Below are 19,217 nucleotides of genomic sequence, written 5' to 3'. Positions count from 1 at the left end.
CCGTGGAGAGAAAATAGAGTCAACGTTTTGGGTCAAACCCTTTGTCAAGACTGAAGGCCAGGCTGGGAGAGAACAAAACAGAAGTGAAGAGACATTAAGAGGTATTCAAAACGAGACGAGATGGTGCTAGGACTAGTGGAGACAAAAGATGGCTCTAGATTAGGTGTGAAATGCGCTGGCAGAATGGGAGACAGCTGCCATGTGGGAGAGAAAAAAGGGGAGGGGGGAAAGGTCCAAAACAAAGGTGTGGATAAAAAATAAGTAAAAATGTAATAGGGGCCGAGGTTATGATCTGAAATTGTTGAACTCGATATTGAGTCTGGAAGGCTGTAAAGTGCCTAATCGGAAGATCTGGTTGGTCTCATAGTGCTCAGAGGATAACTCCTGCTTCTCAGAAAAAACATTTGCCTTTGTGCCCCTCTTCAATTGGACTGGCATCTAACACTCAACCGAGTGGGCACCGCACACGCCCCCCAGTAAATCATAGGACACCGATTTGCATATTAAAAGGGCCTACCACCTGGCCCAGGCAGGCACTCCGGCCAGGCAGTGGTAACTCCTCGGGAAAATATGTCCATAACTAAGGCATCTGAAGACATTCTTGATGTTAATTGAAACACAATCAAACTGATGAATTTGGTTGTTATTTGGTACAACTGCGAGAAATTTTTCAAAGAAAGGACTTTTACATTGCTGATGTACAACACCGGTTTATGACAACTACAGCTTTACTCAGGAAGTCTTTTCTGATTCAAGCAGTTTATCAATTTGGTGCAAAAGACCAGGGAATGGAAATCTACCATCAATGGAATAATTCTGATTGGTGGAACAGAGAGATCTGTGGGTGCAGATAATAGATCTTTAAAAACAGGATTGCAGGTAGGCAAAGCCATAACAAGAGCAACTGGATTGCTGGGGTTTACATAAATTGTCTTTGAATGCAAGAACAAAGACAGGATAGCAAATTGTTCAAAACATCAGCTGTGCCACATTGTGAATATTGAGTGCAAGTTTGTCAACTTCATTATGGAATGGATATAGGAATCATAGAAAAGATGAAATTCAGATCATAAGGATGATACCAGTGATGAAAACATAGAGCAATGATGGAACATTTAAACAAAACATGGCTGTATTCACAGGAGAAGGTTAAAGGGATTGAATGGAAGTGTTCCAAAAATTATGATAGGGTTTCAGAATGTAAATAACTGAAATATTCTACGTAATCATTAATAAAAAGGGACATCAACTCAGGCTTAGAAATGCAAGGATGTTTGGTGATAGTTTGGCGGAAACAACCATTACTCACAGAAATGGGGTTTTCCCAAAATTTAGGACAACGCGGTGGGAATGTCTCAGAGAAATTCCCGTCATAAGATTCCATTTATTTGCTAAATAAATCATGCAGCGCCGGCAATTTTCATAACAGTTACTGTCCAGAATACTCCAAAAGACTTCCTGCCTATTTTAGTAAGTTAAGCACTTTATAACAAAAAGTTACTTTTTTTCTGTGCTGAATGTTTTAAGTTGTACAGATTTGTTACAAGAAATGTCACAGATAGTGCGAATTGGGGTTTTCTGCAATCTCACTCTGCATTGTACAGAAAATACACAATGGGGTAGAATTTCCCCCGGTACGGATTTTGGGTAGCCAGCCGGCGGAGTACGGCCCATCGGCTGCCTGATAATCCTGGCGTGAGATCTGGCCAATTTTGAGCTCGGGCCTCATTAGCATTCAGCCGGTGGGCTGCGGGTGGAAATGGGCGCCTCGTGGCCACCCGCCAGATCCAAGTTGCCGCTGTATCAGACATCGCAGACAGCTCCCCGGCTGCAGGAAGTTAGGTTTGTCAGGGGGAGATCTGATCTTGGCGGGGGGTGGGGGGAGATCTGGCTGGTCTCGTGCTCAGAGGAGAACTCCTGCTTCTCCAAGCCTCAGAAGAAACATTCTGTAAATTAACATTCTTGAATAACTTTTTTACAGAAAATACAACAACACCTGCAGCAACTACAGCAGGTACGTACTGTACATTTCATTGTGACTAATGTCAGGCACTGAAAGGACTGCAGAAAATTAAAAATGAGGTTGATGAATTTGATGTTTTTGAAAGTATTTTACTGCCTATTCGTTTGTGTTGATTGTATTAATTCATTTGCTGAAAACATGAAATAAGACCCCAAATATTGCTAAATATTTACTCATCTGAGAAGGAAAGTAATATGAAATGGAAAAAAGCAATAAAATATTTTAAAATGGATTAAATTGTTGGGTTTTAACGACCAAAATGATTGTCAGTCTTCAGATATCAACCTAACTTGGCATTCTGATTTGTAATTCCAAATGACAAATTATTGATTTTTGTAAATTAACATTGCTGAATACGTCTCACAGTTAAAACAGCAGCGACAGCACCCACAGCAAGTATGTTCTGTACATTTCATTGTGGTTGTAATGTAAAACCCTTGAGTGAAATCACGGGAGGTGAATTACCTCAAGGCTTCTCTTCTCCGCCACTGTAATTTTGGTGAAAGTTTGGCGGAAACACCCATTACTCACAGAAATGGGATTTTCTCCAAAATTTAGGGCAACGTGGTGGGAATGTCTCAGAGAAATTCCCGCCCTAAGATTACATTTATTTGCAATATAAATCATGGATCGCCGGCAATTTTCATAAATGTTACTGTCCAGAATACTCCAAAAGACTTCCTGCCTGTTTTAGTAAGTTAACCACTTTATAACAAAAAGGTACCTTTTTTCTGTGTTGAATGTTTAATTTGTACAGATTTGTTACAATAAATGGCACAGATAGGGCGAATCGGGGTTTTCTGCGAGCTCAGTCTGCATTGTACAGAAAATACACAATGGGGACTTTGGGCAGCCAGCTGGTGGAGGGCGGCCCATCGACTGCCTGATAATCCTGGTGGGAGATCTAGTCCATTTTGAGCTCGGGCTTCATTAGCGTTCAGCTGGTGGGCTGCGGGTGAAAATGTGCGCCTCGTGGCCATCCGCCAGATCCAAGTTGCTGCTGAATCAGACACCGCAGGCGGCTTCCAGGCTGCAAGAAGGTAGGTTCTGTTGAGTCTGTGTGTCCCAGTTATGCTTATTATAAATCACTGGACACAGACAACAAGAATAACTTTAACAGGTCTTTACTATTCGGAGGTCAGGGCTGAACTGCCCAGCAATCACTACACAACCTTTATATACCGGTGTGGTCACCACCGGTATTACAGTATACAGCAGCTAAGAGAAAGTAGTACATCTCTTAAGGTAGTTCTCTTAAGGTGGAACAGGTTACATACACCACAATCCTCCCTTTTTAGCTTAACAGTGTATATCCCCATTTAACATAACATAATAACATATATATATATATATATACAACTTCATGCAAAACAGTTCAAAGATTCAGTCTCTGAGGAGGCCTCCTGATCCGAGTTGGATAACGCCTTTCAGGGGTCTCTGATTCTCGTTGCTGGGGTGACTCATCTAGTTGATCTCTTATGGATTGGACATCATCATCAGGTACATTCACTTCTGAGGTAGATGCTTCAGGTTCACTAACTTCTTCCACGGTTGTCTCTGCCGTAACCATGGGTTCGACCCTTGTTCTCGATTCTACCAGTTGGTCAGCATGATGTCGTATTACATTTTCACCAATATCTACCGTGTACATCAGGGGTCCTTGTCTGGCCCGAATTGTTCCAGATTGCCATTTCTCATTTTTATAGTCCCGGGCTAACACTGGTTGTCCTATTTCAAAACTCCGAGTGGTGTTGTTATTTATATGCTGGAACTGTTTGTTTTCGACTTCCCTCTGCACATTTGGTTTTAACAAGTCCAACCTGGACCGCAACCTCCTGTTATAGAACATCATGGCAGGACTTTGGTTTGTCACTGCATGAGTGGCGTTTCGATATGCCAGTAGGAAATTGTCCACCTTGTGTTGATAGTGGAATCTGATCTTCGCTCATGGCCTTTATTGCTTTTTTGAACGTTTGTACAAATCTCTTGGCCAACCCGTTTGTAGCCGGATGATATGGGGCAGAGGTATAATGTTTCACCCCATTCTTCTTCATGAATTTCTGGAATTCTTCTGACACGAACTGCGGTCCGTTGTCTGAACATATTTGTTCTGGCAATCCATTTCTTGCAAATATCGTTCTTAGCACCGCGATCGTCTTTTCCGAGGTAGTGGTAGTCATCTTAATCACTTCTGGCCATTTAGAATGTGCGTCCACCGCAATTAAAAACATGGAGTCCATGAATGGACCAGCAAAGTCAATATGTACACGTTGCCATGGGGTTGAAGGCCATTCCCATGGATGCAGCGGTGCAACCGGAGGTGCATTTTGAACTTTTTGGCACCCTGAGCAGCTTTTCATCAGATCCTCTATCTGTTGGTCGATACCCGGCCACCACACATAAGCCCTAGCAAGGCTTTTCATCTTGACTCCCCCCAGATGACCTTCATGCAGTTCCTTTAGAACTCTCTCTCTTAACTTAGGAGGAATAATCACCCTTGTTCCATACATCAATGTTCCTTGACAGACGGACAGCTGTTCTCGTCTTGCTGAGAATGCCGGTAACAGTGGATCACCATGTGCTGGCCATCCCTTCACTGTAAATTCGTAGACCCGGGACAGTGTCGGGTCGTTCCTGGTTTCTCTTTCAATATTTGCATTGGTGACTGGTAAACATTCGATGATGGTCGAGTGAAATAACTCAACAGGGTCAACCGTCGGTGCCTCCTCCGCTGTAGGTAGTGGCAGGCGCGACAGCCCATCAGCATTACCATGCTGCTTTGTACCTTTGAATTCGATCTCATATTGATGTGCCCCTAGGAAAAGGGACCATCTCTGGAGCCTCTGTGCTGTCATCACCGAAACACCCTTCTTAGGGTTAAAAATGGATACCAACGGCTGGTGGTCTGTCAGTAGCGTAAACTTTTGGCCCTGCAGGTAATGATTAAACTTCTTTACTCCCCACACAAGGCTGAGAGCCTCCCTATCTATCTGAGCATAGTTGCGCTCAGCGGAGGTCAATGACCTGGATGCGAACGCGACTGGCCTCTCCAAGCCATTTGGCAACTTGTGTGAGAGTACTGCCCCAATACCATATGGAGAAGCATCACAAGCCAAACGAATAGGCAGCGTTGGGTTGAAGTGAGCCAACACTTCCTCTGAGGTGATCAATGCCTTGCTTTTGCGAAAGGCCCTCTTACAGTCCTCGCTCCACTTCCATGGTACTCCCTTCTGCAAAAGAGCGTTCAGCGGGTGCAGCACCGTGGATAAATTTGGCAGAAACTTATGGTAATAGTTAATCAACCCTAGGAACAACCTCAACTGGGATACATTATCCGGAGCGGGAGCCTTCACAACAGCTTCGATCTTGTCAGGAGACTTATGAAGCCCCTCCTGGTCAATGACATGACCACAGTACGAGATCCGCTTCTGAAAGAACTCACATTTCTGGTGATTAACTCGAAGTCCATATTCTTTCAATCTGGTGAGCACCAGTTCCAAATTTGCAAGGTGTTCCTCATCATCATCTCCTGTAATCAGAATATCGTCCAGGTAACATTGTGTTCCTGGAATTCCCTGTAATACCTGCTCCATGGCCCTCTGCCAAATTGCTGGAGCCGATGCCACTCCAAAAACCAGTCTATTATACCGATACAAGCCTCTATGCGTGTTGATCGTGAGATACTGGCGTGACTCTTCCTCCACTTCCATCTGTAAGTACGCCTGCGCCAGGTCTATCTTGGTGAAGTGTTTCCCGCCAGACAACGAAGCGAAGATATCCTCAATCCGCGGAAGCGGATATTGCACCGTGTGAAGCACCGGATTAACAGTGATCTTGAAATCTCCACAGATGCGAACCTTCCCCGGTTCCCCTGGCTTGTTGCTCGATGAACGCTTCATGACGGGAACAATGGGCGTGGCCCACTCACTCCAGTCCACCTTAGACAGTACTCCTGAACGTTCTAGCCCTTCCAGCTCAGCTTCCACAGCAGGTCGAGTTTGCATGTTCTTCAACCTTGATGTTTGCCGTAATTCCTCTCAGTGTTCCCAGTCCCTGTTGGAACACCTCTTTAGCATCGTCCAATATTCTGGACAATCGTTTAGGTTTGACATCTTCTTTTTTACCGGAATCTACCGTTAGTGCTTTTAAGGAATGCCAGTCCATATTTATTCTCCTGATCCACTCCCGTCCCAGTAGTGGTGGACCTCCCTCAGGTAGCACATATAAGTCCATTCCTCGGCTTTCTTTGCCCTTGTGGACCACCTTTACCTTTATCTTTCTGATGGGGTATACTCTTTGCCCCGTGTATGTTTTCAATACAATCTCCGTATCCCGTAGGGGAATATGTGGGAATAACCTTTTGTAATCTTGCTTATTCATGACCGTCAATGCCGATCCAGTGTCCAATTCCATCTTCACTTGGACTCCTGCTATCTGAAGTGTGACCCAGATAGTTTGGAGGTCTGCTTCATTACCCACATTGTGTACTCTTAGACAACCCAGTTCCTTACTGCTGGAGTCTGAATCTGACTTCTGTTCATCCGAACTGTTCTCTGTCACCTTGTGTACCTTTCTGCACTTTTCCTGCGGTGACTTTTTGTTGCTGGTCTTCTTTCCTGAACGGCATACTTTAGCTATGTGACCAAGCCTGCCACATTTTCTGCATTCCTGATTTTTGAACCAGCACTGGTTCTGATCGTGCGTTGTCTTTCCACAACGATAACACTTTACTGCACCCAAGGCCATTTGGTTGGTGCTGAGTTCCGATGACCTTAGCTGCATTTCCGCAGTGCCTCTCGCTGCGGCTTCGTGCGATGCTGCAATAGTGACAGCTTTATCAAGCGTAAGATCATTCTCCTCTAGCAGTCGCTTTTGTGTTCCTTCTTTTAACAATCCACACACAAATTTATCTCTCAGCGCATCTGCTAGTCCTGTTCCAAACTGACAGTACTTTGATAGCTTACGCAGTTCAATTAAGAATTCAGTGTTGCTTTCTTCTTTCAGCTGCGTTCTTCTGTAAAATTTAAATCGTTCCGCTATCAGCAGCGGCGTGGGGTTTAAATGATTTTTCAGGACAGTAACAATATTCGCGAAAGTCTGATCCGCCGGTTTATCTGGTGATACAAGGTGCTTCAATAGCCCGTATGTCTTCGCACCCATTGAGTTTAATAAGGTTAGTGCTTTCTTATCATCTGGTACCTCATTTGCTTTACAATAAACTTCCATGCGTTCTACATACGTGGCCCAATCTTCGACATCGCTATTAAAAGCATTGATGTTACCATGTTTAGGCATCCTTGCAAGTTTCTCAAGGCTTCTCCTTCTCCGCAACGTAACTTTGGTGATAGTTTGGCGGAAACAACTATTACTCACAGAAATGGGGTTTTCCCAAAATTTAGGACAACGCGGTGGGAATGTCTCAGAGAAATTCCCGTCCTAAGATTCCATTTATTTGCTAAATAAATCATGCAGCGCCGGCAATTTTCATAACAGTTACTGTCCAGAATACTCCAAAAGACTTCCTGCCTATTTTAGTAAGTTAAGCACTTTATAACAAAAAGTTACTTTTTTTCTGTGCTGAATGTTTTAAGTTGCACAGATTTGTTACAAGAAATGGCACAGATAGTGCGAATCGGGGTTTTCTGCAATCTCACTCTGCATTGTACAGAAAATACACAATGGGGTAGAATTTCCCCCGGTGCGGATTTTGGGTAGCCAGCCGGCGGAGTACGGCCCATCGGCTGCCTGATAATCCTGGCGGGAGATCTGGCCAATTTTGAGCTCGGGCCTCATTAGCATTCAGCCGGTGGGCTGCGGGTGGAAATGGGCGCCTCGTGGCCACCCGCCAGATCCAAGTTGCCGCTGTATCAGACATCGCAGACAGCTTCCCGGCTGCAGGAAGTTAGGTTTGTCAGGGGGAGATCTGATCTTGGCGGGGGGTGGGGGGAGATCTGGCTGGTCTCGTGCTCAGAGGAGAACTCCTGCTTCTCCAAGCCTCAGAAGAAACATTCTGTAAATTAACATTCTTGAATACCTTTTTTACAGAAAATACAACAACACCTGCAGCAACTACAGCAGGTACGTACTGTACATTTCATTGTGACTAATGTCAGGCACTGAAAGGACTGCAGAAAATTAAAAATGAGGTTGATGAATTTGTTGTTTTTGAAAGTATTTTACTGCCTATTCGTTTGTGTTGATTGTATTAATTCATTTGCTGAAAACATGAAATAAGACCCCAAATATTGCTAAATATTTACTCATCTGAGGAGCAAAGTAATATGAAATGGAAAAAAGCAATAAAATTATTTTAAATTGGATTAAATTGTTGGGTTTTAACGAACAAAATGATTGTCAGTCTTCAGATATTAACCTAACTTGGCATTCTGATTTGTGATTCCAAATGACAAATTATTGATTTTTGTAAATTAACATTGCTGAATACGTCTCACAGTTAAAACAGCAGCGACAGCACCCACAGCAAGTATGTTCCGTACATTTCATTGTGGCTGTAATGTAAAACCCTTGAGTGAAATCACGGGAGGTGAATTTCCTCAAGGCTTCTCTTCTCCGCCACCGTAACTTTGGTGATAGTTTGGCGGAAACACCCATTACTCGCAGAAATGGGATTTTCCCCAAAATTTAGGGCAACGTGGTGGGAATGTCTCAGAGAAATTCCCGTCCTAAGATTCCATTTATTTGCAATATAAATCATGCAGCTCCAGCAATTTTCATAAATGTTACTGTCCAGAATACTCCAAAAGACTTCCTGCCTGTTTTAGTAAGTTAACCACTTTATAACAAAAAGGTACCTTTTTTCTGTGCTGAATGTTTTAATTTATACAGATTTGTTACAAGAAATGGCACAGATAGGGCGAATCGGGGTTTTCTGCGAGCTCAGTCTGCATTGTACAGAAAATACACAATGGGGACTTTGGGCAGCCAGCTGGTGGAGTGCGGCCCATCGACTGCCTGATAATCCTGGCGGGAGATCGAGTCCATTTTGAGCTCGGGCTTCATTAGCGTTCAGCTGGTGGGCTGCGGCTGAAAATGTGCACCTCGTGGCCATCCGCCAGATCCAAGTTGCCGCTGAATCAGACATCGCAGGCGGCTTCCAGGCTGCAAGAAGGTAGGTTCGTCAGGGGGAGATCTGATCTCGGCGAGGGGTGGGGGAAGCCCCAGGCTGGTCACATGGTGCTCAGAGGAGTATTCCTGCTTCTCCAAGCCTCAGAAAAAAACGGACGGACCACCCGGCATTGACCGCGGCACCGGAAACGACAACGACAACGGCAAACCCAGCCCTGTCGACCCTGCAAAGTCCTCCTTACCAACATCTTGGGGCTTGTGCCAAAATTGGGAGAGCTGTCCCACAGGCTAGTCAAGCAACAGCCTGACATAGTCATAATTACCGAATCATACCTTACAACCAATGTACCAGGCACAACCATCACCATCCCTGGGTATGTCCTGTCCCACCGGCAGGACAGACCCACCAGAGGTGGTGGCACCGTGGTATACAGTCAGGAGGGAGTAGCCCTGGGAGTCCTCAACATTGACTGAGGACCCCATGAGGCCTCATGGCATCAAGTCAAACATGGGCAAGGAAACCTCCTGCTGATTACCACCTACCGCCCTCCCTCAGCTGATGAATCAGTACTCCTTCATGTTTAACACCAATTGGAAGAAGCACTGAGAGTAGCAAGGGCACAAAATGTCCTCTGGGTGGGGGACTTCAATGTCCACCACCAAGAGTGGCTCGGTAGCACCACAACTGACCGAGCTGGCCGAGTCCTAAAGGACATAGCTGCCAGACTGGGTCTGCGACAGGTGGTGAGGGAACCAACAAGAGGGAAAAACCTACTTGATCTCGTCCTCACCAATCTACCTGTTGCAGATGCATCTGTCCATGACAGCATTGGTGGAAGTGACCACCGCACAGTCCTTGTGGAGACGAAGTCCCGTCTTCATTGTAAAGTCTGTAGGTATTATGGCGAATTAATACACAGACTACAAGGGTAACTTTAACAGGACTTTGCTATTCGAAGGTCAGGGCGATTCTGCCCAATAAATCCTGACACAGCACTTATATACCGGTGTGGTCACCGTCGGTATTACAGTATACAGCAGCCAAGATAAAGTAGTGCCACACCTAAAATAGTTCTCTTAAAGGTGGACGGTTACATACAATAGTTCTCTTAAAGGTAGAACAGTTACATACACTACAATCCTCCCTTTTTAGCTTACAACATACTTATTCCCCATTAACATAACATCATAACATATATACAACTTATGCAAAACAGTTCACAGATTCAGTCTCTCTGGAGGCTTCCTGACTCTGTCCGGATAACGCCTCGGTGGTGTAGTAGTTTTCGGCGGGGTAGTAGGTTCTTCTGGCAAGGTCGATTCAGCTTGAAGGACAGTGTCAGGTTCATCTGATTCCAGTATTGCCAGATCCGAGGTAGGTGCTCTGGGTATCTCTGCTTCAACATTAGCCGTGTAAGGTTGTGGAGTAGGTTGGTCCTTTGTGGATGACCCTATGATCTGGTCAACATGGCGCCTTATTATGCTGTCACCAATGTCCACGGTATACATCAGCGGCCCTAGCCTTTTCCCAATAGTTCCAGGCTGCCATTTCTCGGTACGGTAGTCCCGGGCCAAAACTTGTTGACCTATCTGAAAGGATCTAGTTGGCCTTTCATTCATGCCCTGAAATTGCCGGTTCTCTACGTCCCTTCTGACGTTTGGCTTAATCAAATCCAGCCGGCATCTTAGTCTTCTATTGAAAAACATCATGGCGGGAGTTTGGTTTGTGACCGCATGTGTTGCATTCCTGTACGCCAACAAGAAGTTATCTACCTTATGTTGTAGGTTGATGTCTTCATTACCCATGGCCTTTATGGCCTTCTTGAAGGTCTGGACAAACCTTTCAGCTAATCCATTGGTGGCGGGATGGTATGGGGCTGACGTGTAGTGCTTGACCCCAATCCTTTTTAAGAACTTCCTGAATTCTTCGGACACAAATTGCGGTCCATTATCGAACAGATCTGTTCCGGCAGCCCATTCCTGGCAAATATGGTCCTTAATACTGTGATGGTTTTTTCCGTGGTGGTGGAGGACATCTTTATTACCTCCGGCCACTTGGAGTGTGCATCCACCGCGATTAGAAACATTGAGTCCATAAATGGACCAGCAAAGTCGACGTGTACCCTTTGCCAAGGAGATGAGGGCCACTCCCATGGATGCAGAGGAGCTTGTGGTGGCACGTTTTGGACCTTCTGGCATCCTAGACAGCTCTTGGTTATTTCTTCGATGTCTCCATCAATACCTGGCCACCACACAAACGCTCTTGCTAGGTTCTTCATTTTCATTCCACCCAGATGCCCCTCGTGAAGCTCCTTTAGCACCTTCTGCTGAAGTTTGGGTGGAATCACCACTCTAGATCCACACATCAAAGTTCCTCGGCACACTGACAGCTGTTCTTTTCTTTGCGAAAATGCGGGCAGCGTTGGTTCGCCATGTGCTGGCCATCCCTCCACTGTTAAATCGTAGACTCGTGAGAGAGTCGGGTCATTTCTTGTTTCATTTTCGATCATCGAATTTGTTACTGGTAGACATTCCACTATGGATGAGTGGAACATCTCTACCGGGTCCACTGTAGCCGCCTCTTCTACTACTGGCAACGGTAGGCGCGATAACCCATCAGCATTTCCATGCTGTTTGGACCTTTTGTATTCGATGTCATATTGGTGTGCCCCAAGTAACACGGACCACCTCTGTAGCCTTTGCGCTGTCATAGTGGAAACGGCCTTGTTAGGGTTGGAAATGGACACCAACGGCTGGTGGTCTGTCAGTAATGTGAACCTCTTGCCCTGCAGGTAATGATTGAATTTCTTTACTCCCCACACAAGGCTGAGGGCCTCCCTATCTATCTGAGCATAATTTCGCTCAGCGGAGGTCAATGATCGGGACGCAAATGCGACTGGCCTTTCCGAGCCATTTGGTAACTTGTGTGAAAGTACTGCTCCAATTCCATAAGGGGAAGCATCACAAGCTAGACGAAGAGGTAACGTTGGGTTGAAATGAGCCAACACTTCCTCAGAGGTAATCAACGCCTTGCTTCTGCGAAAGGCCTTCTTACAGTCCTCGCTCCACTTCCATGGTACTTCTTTCCGCAACAGAGCATTCAGCGGATGCAGCACCGTGGATAGATTTGGCAGAAACTTGTGGTAATAATTAATCAACCCCAGAAACGATCTCAACTGTGATACATTTTCCGGAGCGGGGGCTTCACGACAGCTTCACCTTGTCAGGTGACTTGTGCAGCCCCTCTTGGTCAATGACATGGCCGCAGTACGAGATCCGTTTCTGGAAGAACTCGCATTTCTGGCGATTAACTCGAAGGCCACATTCCTTCAACCTGGTGAGCACCAGTTTCAAATTTGTGAGGTGTTCCTCCTCGTCTTCTCCCGTAATCAGGATATCGTCCAAGTAACACTGCGTGCTTGGAATACCCTGTAAGACCTGCTCCATGGCCCTCTGCCAAATTGCTGGAGCCGAAGCTACTCCAAAAACCAGTCTATTATAACGATACAAGCCTCTGTGCGTGTTGATTGTGAGATACTGGCGCGACTCTTCCTCGACTTCCATTTGTAAGTATGCTTGTGCCAGGTCTATCTTGGTGAAGTGTTTCCCGCCAGACAATGAAGCAAAGATATCGTCAATCCGCGGGAGCGGGTATTGTACCGTGTGACGCACCGGATTAACTGTGATCTTGAAGTCTCCGCAGATGCGGACCTTTCCCGGTCCCCCTGGCTTGTTACTTGATGAAGATTTCATGACGGGAACAATGGGCGTGGCCCACTCACTCCAGTCCACCTTAGACAGTACCCCTGAACGTTCAAGCTCTTCCAGTTCTGCCTCCACAGCAGGTCGTATCGCGTAAGGTACCGATCTGGCTTTGAAAAATTTTGGGCTTGCATGTTCTGCAATCTTGATTTTTGCTTTAATTCCTCTCAGTGTTCCCAGTCCTTGCTGGAATACCTCTTTAGCTTCGTCCAATATTCTGGACAACCGTTCAGGTTTGACATCTTCCTTTCCGGAATCTACCGTCATTGTGTTTAGTGAATGCCAGTCTATCTTTATTTTCCTGATCCACTCCCGTCCCAGAAGTGGTGGACCTCCCTTGGGCAGCACATACATGTCCATCCCTTGGTGATCTTTGTCCTTGTATCTCACCTTGACTTCTATCTTTCCGATGGGGTATACTCTGTGCCCCGTGTATGTCTGCAATACTATCTCCGTATCCCGTAGGGGAATATGTTTGAATAACTTTTTGTAATCTTGCTTATTCATGACCGTCAACGCCGATCCGGTGTCCACTTCCATCTTCACTTGGACTTTTGCAATCTGTAGTGTGACCCAGATAGTTTGTCGGTCAGCTTCTTTACTCACATTGTGAATCCTCAGACTACCCAGTTCCTTGCTGTTGGAGTCTGAGTCCGAATTCTGTTCATCTGGACTCTTCCCAGTCACCTTATGTACCTTTCTGTACTTCTTCTGCGGTGACTTATTATTGCTGGTCTTCTTTCCTGACCGGCATACCTTAGCTATGTGACCAAGCTTGCCACATTTTCTACATTCCTGGTTTTTAAACCAGCATTGGTTCTGGTCGTGTGTTGTCTTCCCACAACGATAACATTTTGTTGTACCCGAAGTCATTTGATCCACACTGAGTACCGCTGTCTTCCGCTGCATTTCCGCCGTGCCTCTTGCTGCGGCTTCGTGCGATGCTGCAATAAGGACAGCCTTATCAAGTGTAAGATCGTTCTCTTCGAGCAGTCGTTTTTGTGTTCCTTCCTTCGACATCCCGCACACGAACTTGTCTCTCAGTGCCTCTGTCAGATTTACCCCAAACTGACAGTATTTTGCTAGCCTACGCAGTTCAACCAGGTACTCCGCGTTGCTTTCCTCTTTTCGCTGCGTTCTCACGTAAAATTTTGATCGTTCCGCTAAAATCAGCGGTGCGGGGTTAAAATGATCCTTCAGGACAGCAACAATATTAGCGAAAGACTGATCCGCCGGTTTAGCTGGTGATAGAAGATGCTTCAATAACCCGTATGTCTTCGCACCCATTGAGTTTAGTAAGGTTAGAGCTTTGTCATAATTTGCTATCTTATTGACCTTACAATATATCTCGATGCGTTCTACATACGTGGCCCAATCTTCCACATCGGAATCGAAACCGTTGATGTTACTACGCTTAGGCATCTTCACACTCTTCCTGAGAACAACAACGAAATATTTCTTTAACTCTTTTTTTTCAAAATGGCGGTTTCCCGCGCTTGTCTTCTTTCCCCGCCCACTTTCAAAATGGCGGTTTCCCGCTTCTGTCTTCTTCCCCGCCTACTGGCGGCTTCCCGCGTTTCTTCCCCTGGCGGGAGGGGTAAGCTTTTCCCTCGGGCGACGACCGCTGGCTTTCGGGGTTCGCAGCCTGCGCGTCGGCTTCAGTGCGTTCCTTGTTCCCTTTTCTCGGCAGGGCAACCGGCGCTGGGTACAACCCGTTGACGGCGAACAGTTTCAGCCGCTGGGCTGGATCTCGCTCAGTCTCCCTCGCTCGGGCTCTGTCTCTCCCGCTTGCTCGGGCTCTGTCTCTCCCTCAGCGGCTTCCAATCGCGCCTCCCAGCCCTCTCGCAGTCCGGTGCTTTCCTCCCCGGCTGCAGCTGAGTTCTCCGCGATTTATTTATTTTTATATCTTCCCGCGCCTTACGATCCCGGTCGCAGCGCTTTGTGGCCTCGGTCGCTGCCTGGCCTTTTTCACTCCAATCGCGCCTCCCAGCCCTCTCGCAGTCCGGTGCTTTCCTCCCCGGCTGCGGCTGAGTTCACCGCGGTTTATTTATTTTTATATCTTCCCGCGCCTTACGATCCCGGTCGCAGCGCCTCGTGGCCTCGGTAGCTGCCCGGCCTTTTTCGCCGGTCGCGGTCTAGCTGTCTCACGACGCCGTTGCGTCTCCCAGCCCACTTGTACCGCGGCTTCCGTGCTCCACGCTGCCCCAGTCTCAGCGCCTCTGGGCCCGACTTCTGTCCGGCTCCTTTCCCCCCGACCGTGGTCGAGTTCACCGCCCTTATCCTCCGTTTATTTTTTTTTAATTTTCCCTTTACTCACAGTCACCGTGGCCGACTTGCTTCTCGTGCTGATCGGCTCACTCACCACCGTGGCAGAAGGGACAATCAGTGCCTGTTGCTGATGGAAGGCTTCGTGTCTGAATTCTTCCTTCTTCCTTGCTCTGCAGACTCGAGTTTTCTCTCAGCAGAACGACGAGGGCGGGTGCCTCTTCTCGACGCTCGTTAACTGCTTCGGAAGTATTGTTGCCGCAGGGTAAGATCGAACTCGTCGCCACTGTAAAGTCTGTAGGTATTATGGCGAATTAATACACAGACTACAAGAGTAACTTTAACAGGACTTTACTATTCGAAGGTCAGGGCGAATCTGCCCAATAAATCCTGACACAGCACTTATATACCGGTGTGGTCACCGTCGGTATTATAGTATACAGCAGCCAAGATAAAGTAGTGCCACACCTAAAATAGTTCTCTTAAAGGTGGACGGTTACATACAATAGTTCTCTTAAAGGTAGAACAGTTACATACACTACATTCATGTTGAGGATACCCTCCACCATGTTGTGTGGTACTACCACCGTGCTAAATGGGACAGATTTCGAACAGATCTGGCAACTCAAAACTGGGCATCCATGAGGTGCTGTGGGCTATCAGCAGCAGAATTGTATTCAACCACAATCTGTAACCTCATGGCCCGGCATATCCCTCACTCTACCATTACCATCAAGCCGGGAGATCAACCCCGGTTTAACGAAGAGTGCAGGAGAGCATGCCGGGAACAGCACCAGGCATACCAAAAAATGAGGTGTCAACCTGGTGAGGCTACAACACAGGACTACTTGCATACCAAACAACGGAAGCAACATGTGATAGACAGAGCTAAGCGATCTCACAACCATCGGATCAAATCAAAGCTCTGCAGTCCTGCCACATCCAGTCGTGAGTGGTGGTGGACAATTAAACAGTTAACAGGAGGAGGAGGCTCCAAAAATATCCCCATCCTCTATGATGGTGGAGCCCAGCATGTGAGTGCAAAAGACAAGGCTGAATCATTTGCAACTATCTTCAGCCAGAAGTGCCAAGTGGATGATCCATCTCGGCCTCCTCCTGAGGTCCCCAGCATCACAGATGCCAGTCTTCAGCCCATTCAATTCACTCCACGTGATGTCAAGAAACAGCTGAAGACACTGGATACTGCAAAGGCTATGGGCCCTGACAACATTCCGGCAATAGTACTGAAGACTTGTGCTCCAGAACTAGCTGCGCCCCTAGTCAAGCTGTTCCAGTACAGCTACAACACGGGCAATTTTCCACATTGCCGGGTAGATGCCAAAGTATGTCCTGTCTACAAAAAGCAGGACAAATCCTGTAAAGTCCGTGCCTTAATAATACACGGGCTTCGGGAGAACAATTAAACAGGTATTTACTTGAACAGAGGGTAACGTCAGACTGAAGTACAGAAGCCTGCTAGGGCCTTTTATACAGGTGTGGTCACTGCCAGTACTACAGTATAAAATCAGTTCTTCTCTTAAAGGTACATACACAACAATTCCTCCCCTTTTAGATAAACAGTACATAACATTCATTTAACAACTAAATAATAATTAATTACAATTACAATTTTCTCGGTACTATATACATCAACTGAAATAATTATTTATAAGTTCAGTCTTTGAGGAGGCTTCCTGATCCTGACTGGATAGTGCCTTTCTTGAGTATCCTATTCTTGCGGTGGAGTCGATTCTGGCTCATTGTCATTGGTTGGTTCATCAGCTTCCAAAACCACTGCTTCTGAGGTAGACGCAATCTGTACTTCGGGTTCATTACCAGGTGCACATGCTCGTGGTATAGGTTTGGCTTGTTCCTGTGACTCTAGAATCTGGTCAGCATGGCGTCTCACGATGCTCTCTCCAACGTCCACTGTGTACATTAGTGGTCCCTGCTGTGTGCATATCGTTCCTGGCTGCCATTTTTCTGTTCGGTAGTCGCGGGCCAAGACTGGTTGCCCTATCTTGAAGCTCCTGGTTGGCTTCTCATTGATGTGCTGGAATTGCTTATCCTCAACATCTCGTCTTATGTTTGGTTTGAGCAAATCCAGGCGACATCTTAGCCTTTGGTTGAAGAACATTATGGCTGGAGCTTGGTTGGTGACTGCATGTGTCGCATTCCGGTAAGCAAACAAGAAATTATCCACCTTGTGCTGTAGTGGTATGTCATCGTTATACATCGCCTTTATTGCCTTCTTAAAGGTCTGAACAAACCTCTCAGCCAATCCATTTGTGGCTGGATGATATGGGGCAGATGTGTAATGTTTCACCCCATTATTCCTCAGAAACCTCCGGAAATCCTCGGACACAAACTGTGGCCCATTGTCGGAGCAAATCTGTTCTGGCAAGCCATTCCTGGCGAAGATGGTCCGTAGGACTGCAATAGTTTTCTCCGTGGTGGTGGAGGACATTTTGATGACCTCTGGCCATTTCGAATGGGCATCCACGGCGATTAGAAACATTGAGTCCATAAATGAACCAGCAAAATCAATGTGTACCCGTTGCCATGGAGATGAGGGCCACTCCCATGGGTGTAGAGGGGCCTGTGGTGGTGCATTTTGGACTTTCTGGCATCCTGAGCAGCTGTTGGTCAGGTCCTCGATTTGTTTATCGATTCCCGGCCACCACACATAAGCCCTGGCTAGGCTTTTCATTTTTACCCCTCCCAGATGACCCTCATGAAGCTCATTGAGCACTCTGTCTCTCAACTTGGGTGGAATTACCACTCGGGATCCACACATCCAGGTCCCCCGGCACACTGACAGCTGTTCTCTCCTTAGCGAGAATGCTGGCAACAGTGAGTCGCCATGTGCTGGCCATCCCTTCACTGTCAAATCATAGACCCGAGAGAGTGTCGGGTCATTTCGGGTTTCCTTCTCTATACTTGAGTTTGTAACAGGCAGACATTCGACTATGGTTGCATGGAATATCTCAACAGGGTCCACTGCAGGTGCTTCCTCTACCGTAGGCAATGGTAGGCGCGACAGCCCATCAGCGTTTCCTTGCTGTTTCGTACCCTTGTACTCTATGTCGTACTGATGTGCCCCTTGAAAAAGTGACCATCTTTGCAGCCGTTGCGCCGTCATCACCGGAACGCCCTTCTTTGGGTTAAAAATGGAGACCAGGGGCTGATGATCAGTCAGTAGGGTGAATTTCTGCCCGTGCAGATAGTGATTGAACTTCTTCACCCCCCACACCAGGCTGAGGGCCTCCCTGTCAATCTGGGCGTAGTTACGCTCGGCTGAGGTTAACGAGCGCGACGCAAAGGCTATTGGCCTCTCTGAACCGTCAAGGAATTTGTGTGACAGCACCGCTCCAATGCCGTAGGGAGACGCATCACATGCCAACCGAATCGGTAGTGTTGGGTTGTAGTGGGCCAATACTTCTTTTGAAGTGATTAGGCATTTACATTTCTGAAAGGCACGCTTACACTCATCACTCCATTTCCATGTTACTCCAGTTTGCAGCAGGGCGTTCAGTGGGTGCAGAATTGTAGACAAATTCGGCAAGAACTTATGGTAGTAGTTCACCAACCCGAGAAACGACCTCAGTTGCGACACATTTTCCGGTGCTGGAGCCTTGACTACAGCCTCAATCTTGTCTGGCGACTTATGCAACCCTTCCTCATCAATCATGTGGCCACAATACGAGATTTGTCTCCTGAAGAACTCGCATTTGGGGCGGTTGGCTCGTAGCCCACATTCCTGCAATCTAGTGAGCACATGCTCTAGGTTGGCAAGGTGTTCACTGTCATTTTCGCCCGTAACCAGGATGTCGTCCAAATAACACTGGGTCCCCGGGATCCCTTGCAGGACTTGTTCCATCACCCTCTGCCAAATAGCTGGGGCTGATGCTACCCCGAATACCAGTCGATTGTACTGGTAAAGGCCTTTGTGAGTGTTTATCGTGAGGTATTTCCTAGATGCTTCTTCCACGTCCATTTGTAGATACGCTTGGGCCAGATCAATCTTCGTAAAGCGTTTCCCTCCAGATAGTGAGGCAAAAATATCTTCTATCCGTGGAAG

The 19,217-nt window shown here is 46.8% G+C and overlaps 1 protein-coding gene across 3 annotated transcripts in view; it reads left to right on the top strand.

Annotated features, from left to right (window-relative positions):
- LOC147120494 (mucin-13-like) overlaps window positions 1–19,217 on the top strand; it is a 170,608-nt gene that overhangs the window by 52,540 nt on the left and 98,851 nt on the right. For all 3 annotated transcript variants that reach the window (XM_085986498.1, XM_085986500.1, XM_085986499.1), the window contains exons 14-15: window positions 1,982–2,014; window positions 8,069–8,101. In XM_085986498.1, coding sequence (XP_085842624.1) covers window positions 1,982–2,014; window positions 8,069–8,101 — 66 coding nt within the window. The remainder of the gene's footprint in view (window positions 1–1,981; window positions 2,015–8,068; window positions 8,102–19,217) is intronic.

The sequence above is a fragment of the Somniosus microcephalus genome, chromosome 4 (genome assembly GCF_052327205.1).
Source record: "Somniosus microcephalus isolate GS21.2 chromosome 4, FLI_Smic_1.0, whole genome shotgun sequence".
Classification (NCBI taxonomy): Eukaryota; Metazoa; Chordata; class Chondrichthyes; order Squaliformes; family Somniosidae; genus Somniosus; species Somniosus microcephalus.
Note: the sequence above shows the minus strand (reverse complement) of the source record. Positions and strands in the feature narration are given on the sequence as shown.